The sequence below is a fragment of the Solanum stenotomum genome, chromosome 6, assembly GCF_019186545.1.
Source record: "Solanum stenotomum isolate F172 chromosome 6, ASM1918654v1, whole genome shotgun sequence".
Classification (NCBI taxonomy): Eukaryota; Viridiplantae; Streptophyta; class Magnoliopsida; order Solanales; family Solanaceae; genus Solanum; species Solanum stenotomum.
This window is the reverse complement of record NC_064287.1, coordinates 54,095,618-54,116,156: the sequence shown is the minus strand read 5'-3', so window position 1 is coordinate 54,116,156 and position 20,539 is coordinate 54,095,618. Positions and strand designations below refer to the sequence as shown.

Here is a 20,539-nt window from a genome sequence, read left to right as displayed (position 1 = left end):
AGGCCACAGAATGCAACTACTTCCTTTCTGGCTTTTTCTTGCCATTCGGGGTGAAGTGCTAAGAGAAAAACAGACCAGCCAAGTAAGCTTGTCGTTGTAAGATGACCAGCACCATACAATGCTTTGATCTCGTCGATCATTTGATCTAACGTGATACTCTTGTTCGTATCTGGTTCGTGCAAAAGCTTCAGAAGTTGCCCCAGGTAATCAGTCCCAAAATTTTCAAACATTCCATCTTTGCTCTTTTCTCTTTTCCTTATAAGCTCAAGAATGGAGCTCTTGATCCCTCTTTCAGTTTCTCTGCTTCAATCTCGAAAATATGTTTGCCTTCCATGTAGCTACTTCCAAATGCTGTCCTGGAAATTACTTCAGTTGTTAACAGTCCAAAATTCTTGAACATGTCGAACTCTTTTCCTCCGTGTTCTTTCCATCTTTTTAGCATTTTTTTGAACACTTTTACTCATCATATGAATGATGTTCACGGTTTTTTTGAATCCAGATGTTGAATGGACTTGATAGGTTATAGTGTTTCTGATGTACTCGTAGCTCGAATATTGGCTTCATTAATAGCATTTGAAAACACCATTCTTTTTCTCTTGAAATATTATCTAATTTTCATATAACTATGTGAGGAAGACATCATTTTAATATCATCTTGATTTGATATCCTCTGTCTTTATTTTATCTGTCTTTTATTACAAGGATTATAATAAAAGCCATGATAATATGGAATCAATAATGTTACAATTGTATAATATGAGGTGCTTATGCAAGTGTGGTCATAGCTGTTATAATAGAAATCAATGATGGCACAATTGTATATTATTTGGTGCTTATGCAAGTAAATTAACAATATGTCAATGAAGATATACATTGTGTCTGAACTTAATAACCTTTTTAGCATGGTTTTAACAGTCATAATTTCTTAAAATTAATTGATCACTCTACTAAACGTAGTTTCTTTTTTGATACTTTTATGTGAATGCTCAGAATTATAATCCCAATCACGCATAATGTATTTTGATTTTGATACACTATATCAGAAACAATCTCTCTACCTTCACAAGGTAGGGGTAAGGTTTTCGTACACACTATTAAGTAATTGAAATTAAGAAGAAAAATAAGAACTCGTGAATTCAGAGGCTTTGTTTTTCATAACTTCTTATTTATTGTACATCATTTAGAGGCATTGATATACCTAAATGGATTCAAGGACAACTTTAACTCCATCTTTGGGAGTCAAAAGGAAAATATCAGATGGATAATGCACATAATTAGGTGACAGAGTGAACTTATAACGCTGCAAAATCATCGACAAGGCAATCTTTGCTTCGTTGGTTGTGAAATTTTGACCAACACAAGTACGAGGTCCCAATCCGAAGGGAAAAAATGCTGCTGCATTGTTGTTAGTTTCTTTAGCTACCCCTTCTGCAAACCTCTCTGGTTTGAAGACGTGAACATCTTCACCCCATATTCGAGGATCATGATGCAGTGCCAGAATTGGCATGAAAATTGTCATGTTAGCTGGAAGAGTCATGATCCCTAGTTCAACTTCTCTTTTAGCCTTCCTTGTCACAGTAATAGCTGGAGGATACAATCTCATACATTCGTTAAGTATCATGTTCATCTGCAACAAACGACAAAAGAATCTGTTGAAGATATAATTAAGTAAAGTGTGATAATCTCTGTGACAATTTAAACTTTTAGACTATGTTGATCGGACTCTCCAAATATATATTGCTGTACCTCTGTAGATTCTCCAAAAATGCTCTACTTTTAGAGTATCCAACACGCATCCATCGACATTTTTTGAAGAGTCTGAGCAACATAGGTTTTCGATGAGGGTTCTGCTTACTGTTTTTAGTCTTGCAATTGCATCAGAAGTTGGTTTTTTGAGGCCACAGAATGCAACAACTTCCTTTCTGGCTTTTTCTTGCCATTCGGGGTGAAGTGCTAAGAGAAAAACAGACCAGCCAAGTAAGCTTGTCGTTGTAAGATGACCAGCACCATACAATGTCCTGACCTCGTCGATCATTTGATCTATTGTGATACTCTTGTTCGTGTCGGATTCATTCAGAAGCTTCATAAGTTGTCCTAGGTAATCATTCCCAAACTGTTCATACATTTCATCTGTGGCCTTTTCTCTTTTACTTACTAGCTCAAGAATGGAGTTCTTGATCTCTCTTTCAATTTTCTCTGCTTCAATTTCATCATCTGTTCTTATTAGCATACTGCAAAATTGAAGAAACGAATAATTAAGAACGAGACATAGACGTCCTAACAAAATTCCATTAAATAGTATGCAGACTACCTGATTCAAGGAAATCTGACAGTGTAAACATTTTTTACAGTAATTGCAGTCAATTTTGCCACCATCTCGAAAATATGCTTGCCTTCCATGTAGCTGCTTCCAAATGCTGTCCTAGAAATTACTTCAGTTGTTAACAGTCTAAAATCCTTAAGCATATAGAACTCTTTTCCTTCGTGTTCTCTCCATCTTTCTAGCATCTTTTGAACACTTTCACTCATTTCTGGCACAATACGCTGTACATAATTTCATCCGTTCATTCCAAGATCAGTACGTTAACATTTTAAAGACAAAATAGTGATATTGTTAAGCTCTTAAGGCTTACTTTCAGGCTTTCTGCATGGAAAGTGTGGTTGGCAAGTTTTCTTACTTTTCNTGTCCTAAGTAATCATTCCCAAACTTTTCAGACATTCCATCTTTGCCCTTTTCTCTTTTACTTACAAGCTCAAGAATGGAGTTCTTGATCCCTCTTTCAAGTTTCTCTGCTTCAATTTCATCATCTGTTCTTATAAGCCAACTGCAAAATTAGAGAAAACAAATAATTAAAAACGAGGCATAAACGTCCTAACGAAATTCCATTAAATAGTATACAGACTACCTGATTCCAGGAAATCTGACAGTGTAAACATTCTTTACAGTAATTGCAGTCAATTTTGCCACCATCTCAAAAATATGTTTGCCTTCCATGTAGCTACTTCCAAATGCTGTCCTGGAAATTACTTCAGTTGTTAACAGCCCAAAATCCTTGAACACATCGAACTCTTTTCCTTCATGTTCTTTCCATCTTTCTAGCATTTTCTGTACACTTTCACTCATTTCTGGTACCATACGCTGTGCATATTCCATCCGTTCATACTAAGATCAGTACTTTAAAATTTTAAAGACGAAATTACTGATATCGTAGAATTCCAAGTACTTACTTTCAGGCTTTCTGCATGGAAAGTGTGGTTGGCCAGTTTTCTTACTTTTGCCCATTTTTCACCTTCATTTGTTATAAGTGCTTCCCCTAGTAGTTTCTTCGCATAGCCTTCCATATCCATTTTCGGATAAGTGTCTTCTTTGTTGGATAATATTTCTTTGATCAGCTCTGGTTCAGTGACAAATAAGTATGGTTTTGAGCCATGCCAAGTGAGGAAATTCCTCCCTGTCACCAAACAAACCAAACACTTAAACAATCAGTTTAAGTTCTATACACTGATGATGGCGTAATTACACAATCAGGTCACTTATAAGATAATTACAAACAATTACAAAGTCAGGATTATCACTAATATATAGAAATCAAGGGGATTCAACTATGTAATATAACAAAAAAACAACTTTGACCTGATATATACAATGTAATTCTTCAACAAAGGGAGTTCAGACCCTTTTGCACCCCTCTAGCTCCATCCTTAACTACATATAAAACTAGTACTTACCTGCTATCATAGATTAAGCTACACAGACAATACAAGAAATATTTACACGGACCTATATAACTTAAACCCATAAACGATTGATTTTCTTACCGTACATCCTTGTCCATGTGTGAACATGAGGTTGAATTCTTGAAAAAATGTCATGAGAAATATCCACCATAGGTTTGTCCATAGTTTGGCTTCTCATTAGTGAGATATCTTTGGTATTTCCATGAGGAAAACTATAAGAAGGGCCTTTAATGCCCTGAGAGTTCATTTTATTTTGTGTTTGAAGTGGCATCCACCATACTAAGTAAACGAATTTTACGAGTGTCCATAGGAGATAGAAGCAAAGGGTAGTGAAAAAGAAGACTAAGATAAGTTTCCCTATATCCATCTTTAGGTAGTTTAAGTTATGATATGAGAAATGAGTGAAATGCATCATCTCTATTTAATTTTGAGATTAAATTTAAATAAAGTTTTTTTGATAATGATGTGTAGGGAATCTATATGGATATAAAGACAGATACATGTAGGTAACAGTTTTGTCATTATCACATACAGTTCAGATTTTTATTAGCTTTTAATTAAATTTTAGGTTTACCAAACATGACATTTAATTAAATTTTAGTTGTACAATTGACCTTTTTTTAAATTACTAAAATTTAATTAAATATCATATAGTTGTGTAGTTAATGGAGAGGCAATTTTAAGACTGAAACTAACATTAGGGGAATATGTGATCAAATAGATGGAACGAGGACATTTTTGAACCATTTCTAATACTTAAGTGCATTTTTGAACCTTTTCCGTTTAGATTTGCCTTTATGCTTACATCAAGAAAAACACGAGGAAATGAAAACTAAACCTGGAAATAAAACACTTCTCTGCATTTGAGTGCAGCTGTTCACATTGAAATGTCTATACACAAAATTTCCATCCTAAAATATAATCATTTTCCTGTCATAAAGTTGGTAAGTATTTGTCCTTCATTCGAGAAATAAGCTTAAATTTCTCCTCAGCTTCAACTTGCTGTCGTATATCACATCCTGAAGATCTATCCGGGTGAAATTTCAGCAATGCTTTTCTGTAAGCAACATGCACCTGAAACAAGAATTTATTCTAAGTAACACTTAACAAAGATGGAAGATATTTAGAGACTGATGTAAACAATTATTTATTTAGAGACGGAGTGTAAGCAAACCTCATGAATAGTGCCACCACCAACAGTGATTCCCAATCCACGCAGCAGTGAAGCCATATCATGGCATGTCATTTCAAGCATACTGAGTTCCTTTCCAACTTTGGCTCGTATCCTCTCCTTCAATTTCATATTCTCAACGTCCTAAAAAGATACATCAGCTGGTTTAAACAGTAGGAAAAATTCAAATAACACAGCATGGAATAGAGACACAAAGAAATATGAGAACTGAAGAGGCCAAGTTGTCATACCTTCTTTTTAGTTTCTCTCATTTCCTCCAAACGCTGCTTCTTTCTCTTCTCGAGTTCTAATAAACGATCACTTTCAGCCTTTTCTCTTTTTTGCAACTTCACCTTCTTCGCTTCTTCTTCCTGAGTATGTAAAAAGCACATCAGATCACAATACATCTTCGTACATACACAAATCTTACTTTCTTTTGGCTAATACAGCTTTTCCTCTGTGGTTGTACTTTTTTATCAGAAATTCTAGAACTTCAATCTTAATCTATAGCAATTGTCCAGACAAATACAAACCAAACTTGTAGCATAACGCTCACCTGATATTTTCACATTTAAGAACGACACATGACATGAAAATAACATATTACCACACGCCGCACGTGATGTTTACTTCTATATCCATTACATTATAGCTAATGAGAGGAGAATTTTTCAAGTCCGTATAAGTAAACTACCAGTCCATTCCCTAACCAATGGTAGACTCTAACCCACTCCGACACAGTAAAAACATCTACTATACAAATAATTTTACTACAAAGTTACCATCACCTTGAGCAGTAATCTTCTTTGGCAGTAGCAATAATATACGAAGAGAGATATAAACAACGCGATAGTTATAAGATAGGGTAAAGCTACGTGAAACCAGTGATTGATCCTTTCAAACCAATTCACAAGTGCTTGCCCACAAAAATCCTCCAGTATCACTAATGCTTGCCTGCTGAATCTTTTCAGCGTAACTAGCACTTGCCAACCAAAATTCTTAACCGTCAGTAGCACTTGCCAAGTGAAAATTTTGAGCCACACTAACACTAGTCCACCAAAATTTATCAGTTTCATTAGCAGTTCCCCACCAAAATTTACCAGTTCCCGGCCTAAATTTACCAGGTTCAGTATCAGTTGCCAACAAATATTTAACAGCTTTGATAGCAATTCCTCACCAAAATTTACCACCTTCGGTATCAGTTCCCACCCAAAATCAACTAGATTCATCAGCAATCGCCCCGCAAAATTGACCAAATTCAGTAGCAATTCCCAACAAAAGTTTACCAGGTTCAGTATCAATCGCCCACCAAAATTTACCAGTTTCGGTAGCCATTCCCCACCAAAATTCACCAGGTTCAATATCAGTTCCCCGCCAAAATCTACCAGGTACAATACCTGTTTTCCAGCAAAATTTACCAGTTTTGGTAACTGTTCCGCAACAAAATTTAATAGTTGCCCAGCAAGATCTACCAGGTTCAGTACCAGTTTTCCAGCAACATCTACCAGGTTCAGTATCAGTTGCCCAATAAAATTTAATACCTTCGGTAGCAATTCCCCCCCCAAAATTTAGTAGTTCTCCACCAAAATTTACCAGGTTCAGTATCAACCCCCAAACAAAATTTATCGAATTCAGTAGCAGTTGCCCAACAAAATTTATCACTTGTCCACAACCATTTATTACAAAATTTACCGATTTCATACTAACTACGTCAGGATCAAAAACTCGACTAGTGTGGAATTTAGGTTATAAAGACAGTGGACAATGACAAGAGTAAGTTGATGATAACAAAAATAAAGTTAATTCTATTATACAAATTCTAATTCCATAAGATATTTTTCGATACATTTTATCAATTATTTTCTAATTTTGAACTTGTAAAATAACATTTATTTATTTCTATTATATACAAATCATCCAATTCTAAAATTAAGCACATAAAAAAATATTTGTTCATATCTAACTTCATAACACAAAATTTGTTGGAGATAGTTTTCTTTATTTTAATTTCTTGATAGTATATTTAATACACTATCATCAATATTAAAAAAATATATTATTTGATTATTTTTTCTTCACTAATATTCTCATTTGAATATCATATTTTTAAAAATAAAAAAAATAATTTTTATATGATATACTTTAAAGATTATTGTTTTCAGACAATAACAGATCTTTTTTTTTAATAAAGTTTATGCTTTTATGTGAAAAATATAGAAAGATAAATTTGGAAGTCAAAGGGACTGTCAACATCTTTACAAATATATATTTCAATTATTAAATATAATAATATATAAATAAGTCATCTATTTCATTATTTTTTTTGTTAATACAATTCTTTTTACATAGAAATTGAATTATAGGATTTCCAAATGTAAAACTAAAACCTGAATTATTTTATGTTTTACTAATAATCTCTTATTAACTAGCAGAGGAGGGTGTTGTTTACACTTACCAAGACCATCATTTACATTAATCTCTCACTAATTAACTTCAAATATTGATCAACAAATAAATGAGAAAATAGATTGTAAAACTCATTTTTGTGATTTTTTTAATCCGTCCTAGGAGCTCCCACCTTTTTGCTTCTGACTCGAACTCACAACCTTTAGGTTGGAATTGAGGGTGCTTACCATCTGAGCTGATACCGGAACAAAGATGTTGAGGAGGTGCAATGATGGTGAAGGAGCTGATCATGTTATTCTGATTGATGTTGAGTTCAGTGAAAGTTTTAGTAATGTTATTTTTATTGATGTCCCTGAATCGACACCTAAGAAGTTTCGAGGTGACATAATCTTCATCGATGATGATGATGATGATGATGAAAGCAATGATAATTGTATTACTACTCAAAGAGAAAGGATCAAAGAGACGTCTGAATACAAAAAGGCATTAGCGGAAGAATTGGCGTCTAGGCAAAAAGCGTTGGCGATTCAGGTGTACTTTGTACTGTTAAATTTTGGTTTCCTGTTATGTTTTCGGTGTTCATTAGACTGTAACCTGTTGATAATTTGACTGTTGATGTTCTCTACTTTTGATTTATTGAGCCGAGAGTCTATTAGAAACAATCTCTCTACCTTCACAAGGTAGGGGTGCGTACACACTACTTTCCCCATACTCCACTTGTGGGATTACATTGGATATGTTGTTGTTGTTTTCTACTTTGTTTGCCTCGTTGGAGCTTATACGCTCCAGGGGTATCGGAATTATTGCAGCCAGGATGTAGAGAGTAAGATTGTAAGAGATAGTTAGATCCCTTTCTTTAAGGTCAATGAAACCTTCTCTCCCTTTCATGCTCATAAATTAGAAAATCAATTTATATATATGACCCTATTCTGGTTATTTATTTATTTATTATTTGTATTTGATGCCGAGAGATCTGTTTGAGCCAACGTTTAGGACCAACAGTAGCTCCTTCAAAACTCTGCAATAATGGGAATGTCCTTCTACCTTCCTCGTCTTAAATATCATACTTAGTTCGCATGGCTCAAGGCTCGAATCTGTAACTTAATCCCCAAAAGTCATGAGGGGAGGATTGCCTAAGTATATAAGCACTAGTCCATTCCCGCTCTTCATGCCCAGCAGGCCGAACTGGAGCATGGACCAGGAGCCCAAACAGGAATGAACCTGACTCTAATACCATGTAAATATATGACACATGGGCCTAATTACAGAGGAAAAGCTAAAATTAGCCAAACGAAAGTAAGATTTACTGTTATCTGATATGCTTTTACCTATTCAGGCAGAAGAAGCCAAGAAGTTGAAGCTGATGTTGAGAAGAAAGAAGGCTGAAAGTATGCGTTTATTAGAAATTGAGAAGAGACAAATGCAGCGCGTGGAGGAAATGAGAGAAACTCAAAAGAAGGTATAACAACTTGGCCTCTTCTGTCATCTATTTCGCGGCTTTTTGCAGCCTATTTATCTTATATTTTTCTTTGTGTATCTCTTCCATGCCACTTATACTACCTCTGTGTTATTCTGTGTTTATACCATATTTGGATTTTTCCTACTATTTTAAACAATCTGACGAATCTCTTTAGGATGTGGAGAATACGAATTTGAAGGAACAGATACGATTTGAAGTTTGGAAGGAACTCAGTAAGCTTGAAATGACATGCCATGATATGGCTTCGGTGTTGTGTGGATTGGGAATCACTGTTGGTGATGGTACTAGTCATGAGGTTTGTTTACGCTGATCAGTCTCTAAATATCTTCCATCTTTGTTTAAGTGTTACTTAAGAGTAAGATCTTGTTTCAGGTTCGCGTTGCATACAAAAAAGCATTGCTGAAATTTCACCCAGATAGATCTTCACGATCTGATATACGACAGCAAGTTGAAGCTGAGGAGACATTTAAGCTTATTTCTCAAATGAAGGACAAATACTTACCAACTTTACGACAATGACATTAGTCGATAGAAAATCTAGTTACCCCTATCTTGTGAAGGTAGATAGATTGTTTCCGATATAATGAATCTGAATCTAATCCAATATAAGTGTATCTTCATAAGAGACATATTTCAAAAGTTAAATTTACTTGCATAAGCACCAAATATTATACAAATGTACCATTATTGATTTCATAGTATAATAGCTGGGACCAGTACACTTGCATAAGCAGCCATTATTATATACCAATATTGATTCCATATAATCATGGCATTTATTATAATCCTTATAATAGAAGACATACATAATAAAGATAAAGGAATGACCATCAGCAATACATAAGATATGAAAAATTGATAATATTTTAAGAGAAAAACAGTACACAGATTGAGACTTCTCACTTGCAATTTCATTTTTATAAGATGGAATTATTGTACACCAGTTTAGCATGATATGATCCATTGTAGACGTTGCTCGACACCCAAACTTTCATGGGCCACACCGTCTATTCATTGAGGTCTTTGTCAAGAGCAAAAACAAGAATGGTGGTTTGAATTGCTATTGATGAAGCCAAAACCAATATCTGTATTTGTTTGTCTTTTAATTCAAGCTAATATTCTCAACCTTAGGCCATACATTAGAAAAAGGCGAAAAACCATAACCTTGAACTCTCAGGTCCATTCAATATCTTGATTCATAAAAGAAAACCGCGAACATCATTCATATGATGATGATGATGATAATCATTCTCGCGAGTTTTCTTTTCATTTCTTTGTTAGTTATCCTCGTTAGGATCGTTAAGAAGCTATTGTGGACTCCATTTCATGTACAATTTATGATGAGATCTCAAGGTATACAAGGTCCTTCTTACAAGTTCCTACATGGAAACTTCAAAGAGATTTTTGAAATTAAAAAAGAGTCCATAAACAAAGCCATGGATCACTCGTCACATGACATATTTCCAAGAGTTCTACCTCATATATTTTCTTGGAAGAAACTATATGGTAAATTTAAATGATTATAACACATTTTCTTGTTTTATTTAGTTTGTATTTTCTCTGTTTCTAATGTCACTTAACTATAGGGCCAAATTTTCTCTACTGGTATGGACTGCAACCTGAACTAGTAGTGACTGAACCAGAACTTCTCAAAGAAATACTGAGCAATAGAAACAACAATTATCCCAAAATGGATCTTGAAGGTTTTCCCAAGAAGCTTTTTGGAGACGGGGTTGCATCATCTAAAGGCGAAAAATGGGTAAAAATGAGGAAACTAGCCAACCATGTTTTTCATGGAGAAAGCCTAAAAGTAAGAATTTTGTGCAGTTTTTTGGTAAGGAAGTTCCTCTGCTTCCTCTAGTGCTAATTTTTTCGATAATGTTTGTGATTGTAGAGTATGATTCCGATGATGATTATGAGTTGTGAGACAATGCTTGAACGTTGGAAGATTTATGAAGATAAAGAAATTGAAGTGTTTGAAGAGTTTAGGCTATTAACATCAGAAATCATTTCCAGGACTGCTTTTGGAAGTAGTTACTCAGAAGGAAAGAACATATTTGAGATGCTAATGAAGTTAGCTTCACTAGTTTCCGGAAATGCTAACAAAGTTAGGTTTCCAGGCATCAGGTAAGTCCCTTCCTCCACGAGTTTAGCTTATCAACAACGTTTGATCTGTTAAGCCAACATACTTGTTACATCTCGTGTAGTCAAATTTGGAAAAGCTATGATGAAATAGAGTCAGAGAAACTCGAGCAGGGCATACATGACTGCATTACTCGAATAATAAAGAAAAGAGAAGAGGAAAAGATTGGTGAAGACCATAACTTTGGAAGTGATTTCCTTGGAAAACTCCTAGAGGCTTATCAAGATAACAGAATATCGATAGACGATATCATTGATGAGTGCAAGACATTTTATTTTGCTGGTCACGAGACGACAAATATTTTGCTTGGATGGACAATCTTCTTGCTAGCTACAAACAAGAAGTGGCAAGAAAGAGCAAGAAAAGAAGTTGTTGAATCATTTGGCCACAAAGTTCCTAATGCAGATGGCCTATCAAGACTGAAAATTGTAAGCAATTGTTTATTATCGGTTTCAATACTTCTATTCAATTACGTAACAGTTTTCAACATTCTTTGATCAATGTAGATGAACATGATTCTTGATGAATCTCTAAGATTGTACCCTCCAGTGCCATTCATAAAAAGGAAAGTTGACAAGAAAGTTGAGCTAGGAAAGCTAACTTTACCACCTGAAATGCATTTCTATATATCAGCATTAGCAGTTCAACATGATTGTAAAATATGGGGAGAAGACGTTCATGTTTTCAAACCAGACAGATTTGCTGAAGGAGTAGTTAAAGCTTCAAACAACAATCCAGTAGCATACTTGCCATTTGGCTATGGACCTCGAACTTGTTTAGGCTTGAACTTTGCAATGACAGAAGCAAAAATTACTCTTTCGATGATCCTACAACATTATATGTTTACGATTTCACCAACTTATGTTCACTCTCCTGCTGATCTTTTTATGCTTCGTCCACAGCATGGAGTTAAAGTCATTCTTCACAAGATTTAAGATGTATATAAAGATGGAGTGGGATTGAGTTTAAACTGAAGTATAATTGTACTTATATTTGTCCAAGCAAATAAAACTATGTATTTATTTGAAATGTCTATTGTGTTCAACAATCTTTTATGAGCAAAAGAATCTTTTACAATAAAAATCCATTGAATATGAACTATTTAAAGATTAAAATTCAGCTACTCCATCCATTTCAATGGAAGTGTCACCTTGGTAAAAATCACGACGAATATAAACTTGACCTTAAAATCAACTAAAGTCACATAACCAGTGACCAATGATTTAAAAAAAAAAAAATTGAAAAAATTACAGCCTTGGTTGAGCAATTCCTGAAAGCCATCTCAACAATGGAAGAACAAAATTACATTAACGAAAAACATAAAGAAATGAGCAAAACTAAACCTGGATATAAAAAACTTTTCTGCATTTTAGTCCAGTTTTCCATAAGATGGGAAAAGTTCAAGCATTGAAGGCCTATACACAAAATTTCCATCCTAAAATATAATATCTTCCCTGAGAAAAAACTACATTTATGTCCTATGTCATTTTCATAAAGTTGGTAAGTATTTATCCTTCATTCGAGAAATGAGCTTAAATTTCTCCTCAGCTTCAACTTGCTGTTGTAAATCAGATCGTGAAGCTCTATCCGGGTGAAATTTCAGCAAGGCTTTTTTGTAAGCAACGCGCACCTGAAACAAGAATTTATTGTAAGTAATGTCTCTTGTGTTATATCCCTCAACTGTTACTAACACTTCACGAATAGTAATAGAAGAAAGAGACGGTCATACGGAGAAGATAGTAAGACAACTCCAAAAATCCTAGGTAAAAACAAGAAATGAGAAAAGTGGCTGCATGTCCTGACAACTAGCTTTCCTAAATAAGTGGCATGTTGAAATATGAGTGTGGATGTGAGAGTCGAGTCTCAACACAGGTTAACAACAGCCAGCACAATATAAGACGAGACAATATTGGGAGAGAAAAAAATGGGAACACAATCAGAAAGCGAACCAAAACACTAAAAAGGAATAATAGCTTGAAATGACATGCCATGATATGGCTTCGGTGTTGTGTGGATTGGGAATCACTGTTGGTGATGGTACTAGTCATGAGGTTTGTTTACGCTCAGTCTCTAAATATCTTTCATCTTTGTTAAGTGTTACTTAAGAGTAAGATCTTGTTTCAGGTTCGCGTTGCTTACAAAAAAGCATTGCTGAAATTTCATCCAGATAGATCTTCACGATCTGATATATGACAGCAAGTTGAAGCTGAGGAGACTTTTAAGCTTATTTCTCAAATGAAGGATAAATACTTACCAACTTTATGAAAATGACATTAGGAGATAGAAAATCTAGTTACCCCTATCCCCTATCTTATGAAGGTAGACATACTGATTTTGATATAATGAATCTGAATCTAATCCAATATAAGTGTATCTTCATAAGAGACATATTTCAAATGTTAAATTTACTTGCATAAACACCAAATATTATACAAATGTACCATTATTGATTTCATAGTATAATAGCTAGGACCACACTTATAATGGTCGCCACTAATACTATGTTTTAGTGGCAACACTAGTCGCCGCTAACACTTATAATAGTCGCCACTAATACTATGTTTTAGTGGCAACATTAGTGGGAGCTAATACTTATAATAGTCATCACTAATATTATGTTTTAGTGGCAACATTAGTCGCCGCTAACACTTATAATAGTCGTCACTAATACTATGTTTTATTGGCAACATTAGTCGCCGCTAACACTTATAATAGTCGCCACTAATACTATGTATCAACAATAGTCGCCGCTAATACTTATTATAGTCGCCACTAATAATAGTTTTGGCAACATTAGTCGCTGCTAATACTTATTACAGTCACTGCTAATACTTATAATAGTCGCCACTAATACTATGTTTTAGTCGCAACATTAGTCGCCCCTAATACCTAAAATAGTCGCCACTAATACTAGTTTTAGTGGCAACAATAGTCGCCGCTAAAACGTAAAACAGTCGCCACTAAAATATGTTTTAGTGGGAACATTTGTCGCCGCTAATATCTAAATTAATCGCCAGTAATACTATGTTTTAGTGGCAACAGTAGTCGCCGCTAAAACCTAAAACAGTCGCCACTAATAATATGTTTTAGTGTTAACATTAGTCGCCACTTATACTATGTTTTACTAGCAACATTAGTCGTTGCTCATACCTATCAAGACTGAAAATTGTTAGCATTTGTTTATTATCAATTTCAATACTTTTATTTTATTACGTAACACTTTTCAACATTTTTTGATCAATGTAGATGAACATGATTCTTGATGAATCTCTAAGATTGTACCCTCCGGTACCATTCATGAAAAGGAAAGTTGAGCTAGGAAAAGCTAAGTTTACCACCTGAAATGCATTTCTATACATCACCATTAGCAGTTCAACATGATCGTAAAATATGGGGAGAAGACGTTCATTTTTTCAAACCAGATAGATTTGTTGAAGGAGTTGTTAAAGCTACAAACAACAATCCAGTAGCATACTTGCCATTTGGTTATGGACCTCGAACTTGTTTAGCCTTGAACTTTGCAATGACGGAAGCAAAATTGCCGATGATTCTACAACGTTATATGTTCACGATTTCACCAACTTATGTTCACTCTCCTGCTCAGCTTTTTATGCTTCGTCCACAGCATGGAGTTAAAGTCATTCTTCACAAGATTTAAGATGTGTATAAAGATGAAGTGGGATTGATTATTGGTTTAATCTGAAGTATAATTGTACTTATATTTGTCCAAGCAAATAAAACTATGTATTTATGTGAAATGTCTATTGAGTTCAACAATCTTTTATGAGCAAAAGAATCTTTTACAATAAAAATCCATTGAAAATGAACTATTTGAAGATTAAAATTCAGCTACTCCATCCATCTCAAAATAAATAAGTGTCACCTTGGTAAAAAACACGACGAATGTAAACTTGACCTTAAAATCAACTAGTCACATAACCAGTGACCAATGAATTTTTAAAAAAAAAATTGAAAAAATTACAGCCTTTGTTGAGCAATTCCTGAAAGCCATCTCAACCATGGAAAAACAAAATTACATTAACAAAAACCAAAAAGAAATGAACAAAACTAAACCTGGATATAAAAAACCTTTCTGCATTTGAGTCCAGCTTTCCATGTGATGGGAAAAGTTCAAGCATTGAAGGCCTATACACAAAATTTCCATCCTAAAATATAATATCTTCCCTGAGAAAAAACTACATTTATGTCCTATGTCATTGTCATAAAGATGGTAAGTATTTATCCTTCATTCGAGAAATGAGCTTAAATTTCTCCTCAGCTTCAACTTGCTGTTGTAAATCAGATTGTGAAGCTCTATCCGGATGAAATTTCAGCAAGGCTTTTTTGTAAGCAACGCGAACCTGAAACAAGAATTTATTGTAAGAAATGTCTCTTGTGTTATTCCTCTAACTGTGACTAACACTTCACGAATAGAAATAGAAGAAAGAGACGGTCATACAGAGAAGATAGTAAGACAACTCCCAAAATCCTAGGTAAAAACAAGAAATGAGAAATGTGCTGCATGTCCTGACAACTAGCTTTCCTTAACAAGTGGCATGTTGAAATATGAGTGTGGATCTGAGAACTGAGTCTCAACACAGGCTAACAACAGCCAATACAATATAAGATGAGACAATATTGGGGGAGAGAAAAAAATGGGAACATAATCAGAAAGCTAACCAAAACACTAAAAAGGAATAATAGCTGATCTAATACACAGATTTGAGATCTTGCATTTGCAAGAATGTAAGACATACTAGCTGAGCACTTTGTAAAATGCTAATTTAGCTGAGTTTTCTGCACAAACTTAATGCAATCAGATTATCTAAGTTGCTCGTCTGTAGAAGAAGCAGATTTTTAAGGGACTTACAATCTATCATTTATGTTTCAACTAAACTTCTCTTAAACAAGACCAGAACAAAAGGATCATATGATTGCTAAGAACAAGAGAGGTCACCAATCATAAATCAGGGCAAGAGCAAAACAAGAATGCCAATGTTTCATAAAAGTATGTTCCCTGGAATTATTTGCGTTCAGTAGAATTAGGTAATTTAAAATTAAGAAGATGGAAGATATTTAGAGACTGAGCGTAACCAAACCTCATGACTAGTGCCATTGCCAACAGTGATTCCCAATCCATGCAACACCGAAGCCATATCATGGCATGTCATTTCAAGCTTACTGAGTTCCTTTCGAACTTCAGATCGTATCTGTTCCTTCAAGTTCATATTCTCTACGTCCTATAAAGAAACATCTGATAGGTTAAACAGTAGAAAAATCCAAATATACTATAATCACAAATTAATACAGGGGGATCATAAGTGGCATGGAAGAGGGACACAAAGAAATATAAGATAAAGAGGCTGCAAAAAGCCACGAAATAGACAACAGAAGAGGCCAAGTTGCCATACCTTCTTTTGAGTTTCTCTCATTTCCTCCACACGCTGCTTTTGTCTCTTTTCCATTTCTAATAAACGCATACTTTCAGCCTTCTTTCTTTTTAGCAGCAGCTTCATTTTCTTGGCTTCTTGTGCCTAGATAGGAAAAAAGCACATCAGATAACAGTACATCTTCATATATACAGAAATCTTGCTCTTTTTTGTGCTAATTTAGCTCTTCCTCTGTGGTTGCCCTTTTTTATCAGAAATTCTAGAACTTCAATCTTAATCTTCAAAGTTCATGGTTTAGAACACCAACAAAACAGCAACCCATCCAGTTAGATACAGATGATTTTTAGTACTAAAATAAATACATCATCAAGGAGGTACTAGAAGTGTACAAAAGTGTTTGTGGACTTAGCTCCTTTTGAGGATGTAAAGAGTCTATGAAAGTCCAATACATCGTCAATATCATTTATAGAAGTTCTACTACACTAAGATTAAATTTTTTGTTGGCATCTAAAATTTACAAAAGGTATCCATATAAGGTGTTTTCCTAAAGGTATCTCTAATTCCTTTATATCCAATCAGTCGAAGATACACATAAATAGTTATGGTTTTTCTTTCTTCATTAGTGCCTCATGTCTTCGTTAGTGCTCATCCTTTAATTACGATTTGCACTTAAATTCCCCAAAAGAGCTTTTTCCCAGATTGATATGCAGCCTAGATATAGCCCATAAGGTAGAAGTAGTGAAGTACTACATTTAAGGGCCTGTGAACTCTATCTTCAAAAGGAAATACTAAATAATAGATATAGTTAGTAAAAGGATACATTAATTGTCAAAAGCATAAAGAAGAAATTGTTAGTGATTAGGAATAAGAGATTAAAGTTGAATTATAAGAACCTCTAATCGTAACAAAGTGGGCTTTTTAGTTATGGACCTATCAAAATAATAACTGAGATAGGATTACAGGATCTCCCCGCTTTCAAAATCGGACGTGAAGGTTCCCTTTCATCGGGCACAAGTAGGTACACCAAATAAAGAAAGGAGCTCTCAAAACTATCTCCAAAACACATAAAGCTACATTGTTTCATCTAAATCAAGAAATTTGAAATGGTTTTTAAACTTGATTGACATTATTTACTTCATACATTTCATTTTAAGAATAGTCTTTCAGTCCTTTTTCTTCTTCTTTTGTAAAAAAATATTTAGTCTTTCAGTTCAATAGTGCCTTTCTTCGTTAAAGCTCATGCTTTAATCACGTTTTGCACTTAAAGGCTCCAAAAGACTGTAACGCCTTTAGCTTTTGACTACTCTAGGCTTCAAAGATCCAACATCTATAGGAAATAGATGGGGGATTTTACGAACTCAACAGAAAGTTCATTTATATATTTCTACATCGACTGACTACTTCAAGTTTCTAACTATTATAAGCACAATGGACATCCTGTTAATCTCTTGCACACTCTTACATTCTTACTCTCTACAACCTGGCTGCAATAATTGTGACACCTCTGGAGCATCTAGGCTACAAAGAAGCACACTAAGCATCAAAAGTAGAGAACGTTTGATCAATTATGGCATTGATGAGATCAAAAGACATTCAGCAATCGAAAGATCAACAGGTTACAGACTAGTGAACACCAAAAGCATAACAGAAAACAAAATCTGTACAAAAGTTACCAGGAAGAAGGAAGTACACATGACAGACCTGAATTGCCAATGCTCTTTGTCTGGACGCCAATTCTTCCTCTAGTGCCTTTTTGTATTCGGAGGTCTCCTTGAACCTTTCTCTTTCGGTGGTAATACAGTTCTCAACACAGCGCTCCACATTCTCACCATCTTTTCCATTCATATCATCATGCCTTTCATCCTTGTGTTGGCTCATAGATACAGATTCCGAAAGATCCTCCTCCGACAAGGAACCACTGTTTCTAGGTTGTGTTTCATTATGGTTTGAACTTAATTCTGATGTCCTATCAGGAATCCATTTCCCATTTTCCTGATCAACACATTTTTTGCCGCTGATTTGTATGCCTGATGAAGCTCTCCTGCAACTAGAAGACTCTCTAAGATTAACGCTGCCATTAGAATAGTTGCAGTCTGATTTATCTTTAACAGATGATCCGGTAGTCCACCATCGAAATCCTCCAGGCAATAAATCCTCCTTTCCATTGAAACTACCAGTTTCATTACAATGTGATTCACATGTTGGTCTAGGAGATAGGTTTTCTTTTTCAGTAGAGGATTTAGAGTAACCAGGACAAGCCAGATGCTCTTTACTCTCACCAGGCTCAGGTTGAATTCCAACAGCGGATGCACTATTAATATCTCTAACACCAGATTGACCACTATTATCATTTTTCCTCTTTAACGAAGCTTTCTGCCACTCTTCTCGAAGCAGTCCAGAATAATCCCCCATGACCTCATCATCATCAGATGAACTACTCTCTGAATCAGACATCAAACCATATCGATTTTGGACAGGAGCTTTTCCAGAGTAAGTTCTTTTACATTTTGATAACTTCACTGGGGAAATATTTTCTCGAACAAACTGACAATCATCACCAATATCATCTAGAGGTTCTGTAGCACTTTTCGAGCTTGAGCATGGTCTCATGCTAGGGGATGGGTCATGAAAGAAGTGGCGGTCATCTTCCAGACCAAATTTAGGATATTCATTCCCATTGCTTTCATCATCATCGATGAAGATTATGTTCCTCAAAGGAGACCGTCTTTTGTCTTTCTTTGCTGCTGTCTTACCTCGAAACTTCTTGGGGGTTGATTCAGGCACATCAATAAAAATAACATTACCAAAAGTTTCACACTCGACATCAATCAGAACAACATGATCAGCTCCTGTGCCATCATTGCACCTCCTCGATGTCTTTTTCCCAGTACGGGGTCGACCATGAGACTCACCTAGAGACACCCCACTCATTTGTCTCTGCTAAACGACAACAAGCAATTTAAAAATAACTCAATGAGGTCATATGACCACAATAAGAAAAAAGGAAAAACAAGAAGGAACTCGGGTGGAAAAAAGCACAAAAATTCAAAGAGTACTAAACAATACCTAATCACCCGTTAATCATGGTCACTATTTAAAATTTGAAATAACAGAAGGAAAGAAACAAGGGCCTGTAAGGTCCTAACTAATTAGAAGTTAAGACAATACTCCACCAACAGAAAAGGTGTTCAGTCCATCATGGGAGTTAATCAATTTCCACAGTACCCCTACTCAATGTTATTAGCTCTATTTTTTCTTCTTTTTCATTATGACATTTGTGTTTGAACCAACTTGCGTGCACCTCAACTAATCAAACACCTGGCAGCTTACCATAGCCCACAAGCATCAGGTAAGTATGCACACCGAGATTGAAGCAATGAGCTTATACAGGATGCTACAACTAAATTTGAAACTAAAATCTCCAAGTTATTTGCATACTACTAGCTCTTATCAGCATGTAAACATTATTCTCACTCTTTACCACTTCTCATTATCACCTAAACCCACATCTCATGTCCTATGTCCCACTCCACCCTCCACCACTACTACATGCAAGCAGCTTTATGTTCAACCAAAACTTTTTTTTTTCTTTTAAACAACAGATTCCATAACATTTCACATTATCACAACGCTGAGCATAACTTAATCAGAGTATGCAATTTCTACAACAGCAAACACCAAAAATTAGCAAAACAGTTGAAGCAAATACACCGAGCAAAACACAAAACTCCAATAAGAATTCCTTCTAACAAACCAATCATTACACTATCATCACCATTTCAAACAACTAAGCAGAAACAAATCATGCAGCCCAATGGGTCCATAGAATATCCAATTTCTTCACTAAATACAAAAATCTACCTCAAAATAAAAAATAGAAGGATACCCAGATAAAGAAAATCCAAGAATTTCAAAACCCAAGTCAGAATTTTGAAATAAAACCCAAAAAACTGATCAATTCAACAAAACAACGAGATCATTAGAACAGTTAAAAAAAAATACCTAATTCCGCAATTAACGGTAAATACTCCAACTCTACGAACAAAACGAGTATTACAGAGAAATGGAAAACCGTAATTTGGTAGAAACTTACCTTGACGAAGAAACAACAAAACCCTAAACACGCAAAATCATGGAAATTTACAGAGAAATTGCTGAAGCGATAGAAGATGAAGAGACGAAGGGAACCCAAAAAAAAAGAGTAAAAATAT

At 34.9% G+C, this 20,539-nt stretch overlaps 5 protein-coding genes and 1 pseudogene across 6 annotated transcripts in view; 2 read left to right on the top strand and 4 right to left on the bottom strand.

Moving 5' to 3' along the window:
- The window catches only part of LOC125868926 (cytochrome P450 CYP749A22-like), a 1,711-nt gene extending 1,481 nt beyond the window's left edge, over positions 1 to 230 (bottom strand). Inside the window, exon 1 of the mRNA XM_049549491.1 lies at positions 8 to 230. Coding sequence (XP_049405448.1) covers positions 8 to 230 — 223 coding nt within the window. The remainder of the gene's footprint in view (positions 1 to 7) is intronic.
- Positions 231 to 1,198: 968 nt separating this feature from the next.
- LOC125868925 (cytochrome P450 CYP749A22-like) lies at positions 1,199 to 3,682 on the bottom strand. Its single transcript, XM_049549490.1, has 5 exons — positions 3,229 to 3,682; positions 2,907 to 3,139; positions 2,679 to 2,825; positions 1,856 to 2,231; positions 1,199 to 1,627 (listed from the first exon to the last, which is right to left on the bottom strand). Exons 1-5 carry the CDS (start codon positions 3,346 to 3,348, stop codon positions 1,199 to 1,201), a joined length of 1,305 nt encoding a protein of 434 aa, XP_049405447.1. The 5' UTR covers positions 3,349 to 3,682.
- On the bottom strand, positions 3,321 to 6,692 carry LOC125869229 (uncharacterized; annotated as a pseudogene).
- Positions 6,693 to 8,633: 1,941 nt separating this feature from the next.
- LOC125868924 (uncharacterized) lies at positions 8,634 to 9,314 on the top strand. Its single transcript, XM_049549488.1, has 3 exons — positions 8,634 to 8,774; positions 8,950 to 9,090; positions 9,168 to 9,314. The coding sequence occupies exons 1-3, from the start codon at positions 8,634 to 8,636 to the stop codon at positions 9,312 to 9,314; spliced, it is 429 nt and encodes a 142-aa protein (XP_049405445.1).
- A 621-nt stretch (positions 9,315 to 9,935) lies between these two features.
- Positions 9,936 to 11,985, top strand: LOC125867563 (cytochrome P450 CYP749A22-like). The gene is made up of 5 exons (XM_049548111.1): positions 9,936 to 10,301; positions 10,382 to 10,605; positions 10,690 to 10,922; positions 11,003 to 11,366; positions 11,445 to 11,985. Exons 1-5 carry the CDS (start codon positions 10,022 to 10,024, stop codon positions 11,871 to 11,873), a joined length of 1,530 nt encoding a protein of 509 aa, XP_049404068.1. The 5' UTR covers positions 9,936 to 10,021; the 3' UTR covers positions 11,874 to 11,985.
- A 331-nt stretch (positions 11,986 to 12,316) lies between these two features.
- On the bottom strand, positions 12,317 to 20,535 carry LOC125867562 (uncharacterized). Of its 2 annotated transcripts, none has more exons than XM_049548109.1 (5): positions 20,422 to 20,535; positions 18,030 to 19,268; positions 16,350 to 16,472; positions 16,038 to 16,178; positions 12,317 to 12,568 (listed from the first exon to the last, which is right to left on the bottom strand). In XM_049548109.1, the coding sequence occupies exons 2-5, from the start codon at positions 19,257 to 19,259 to the stop codon at positions 12,428 to 12,430; spliced, it is 1,635 nt and encodes a 544-aa protein (XP_049404066.1). In that variant the 5' UTR covers positions 19,260 to 19,268; positions 20,422 to 20,535; the 3' UTR covers positions 12,317 to 12,427. The 2 variants fall into 2 exon arrangements, with proteins under 2 accessions (XP_049404066.1, XP_049404067.1); XM_049548110.1 differs by having other exon boundaries at positions 18,030 to 19,265; positions 20,422 to 20,523.
- Between the last annotated feature and the right edge of the window lie 4 nt (positions 20,536 to 20,539).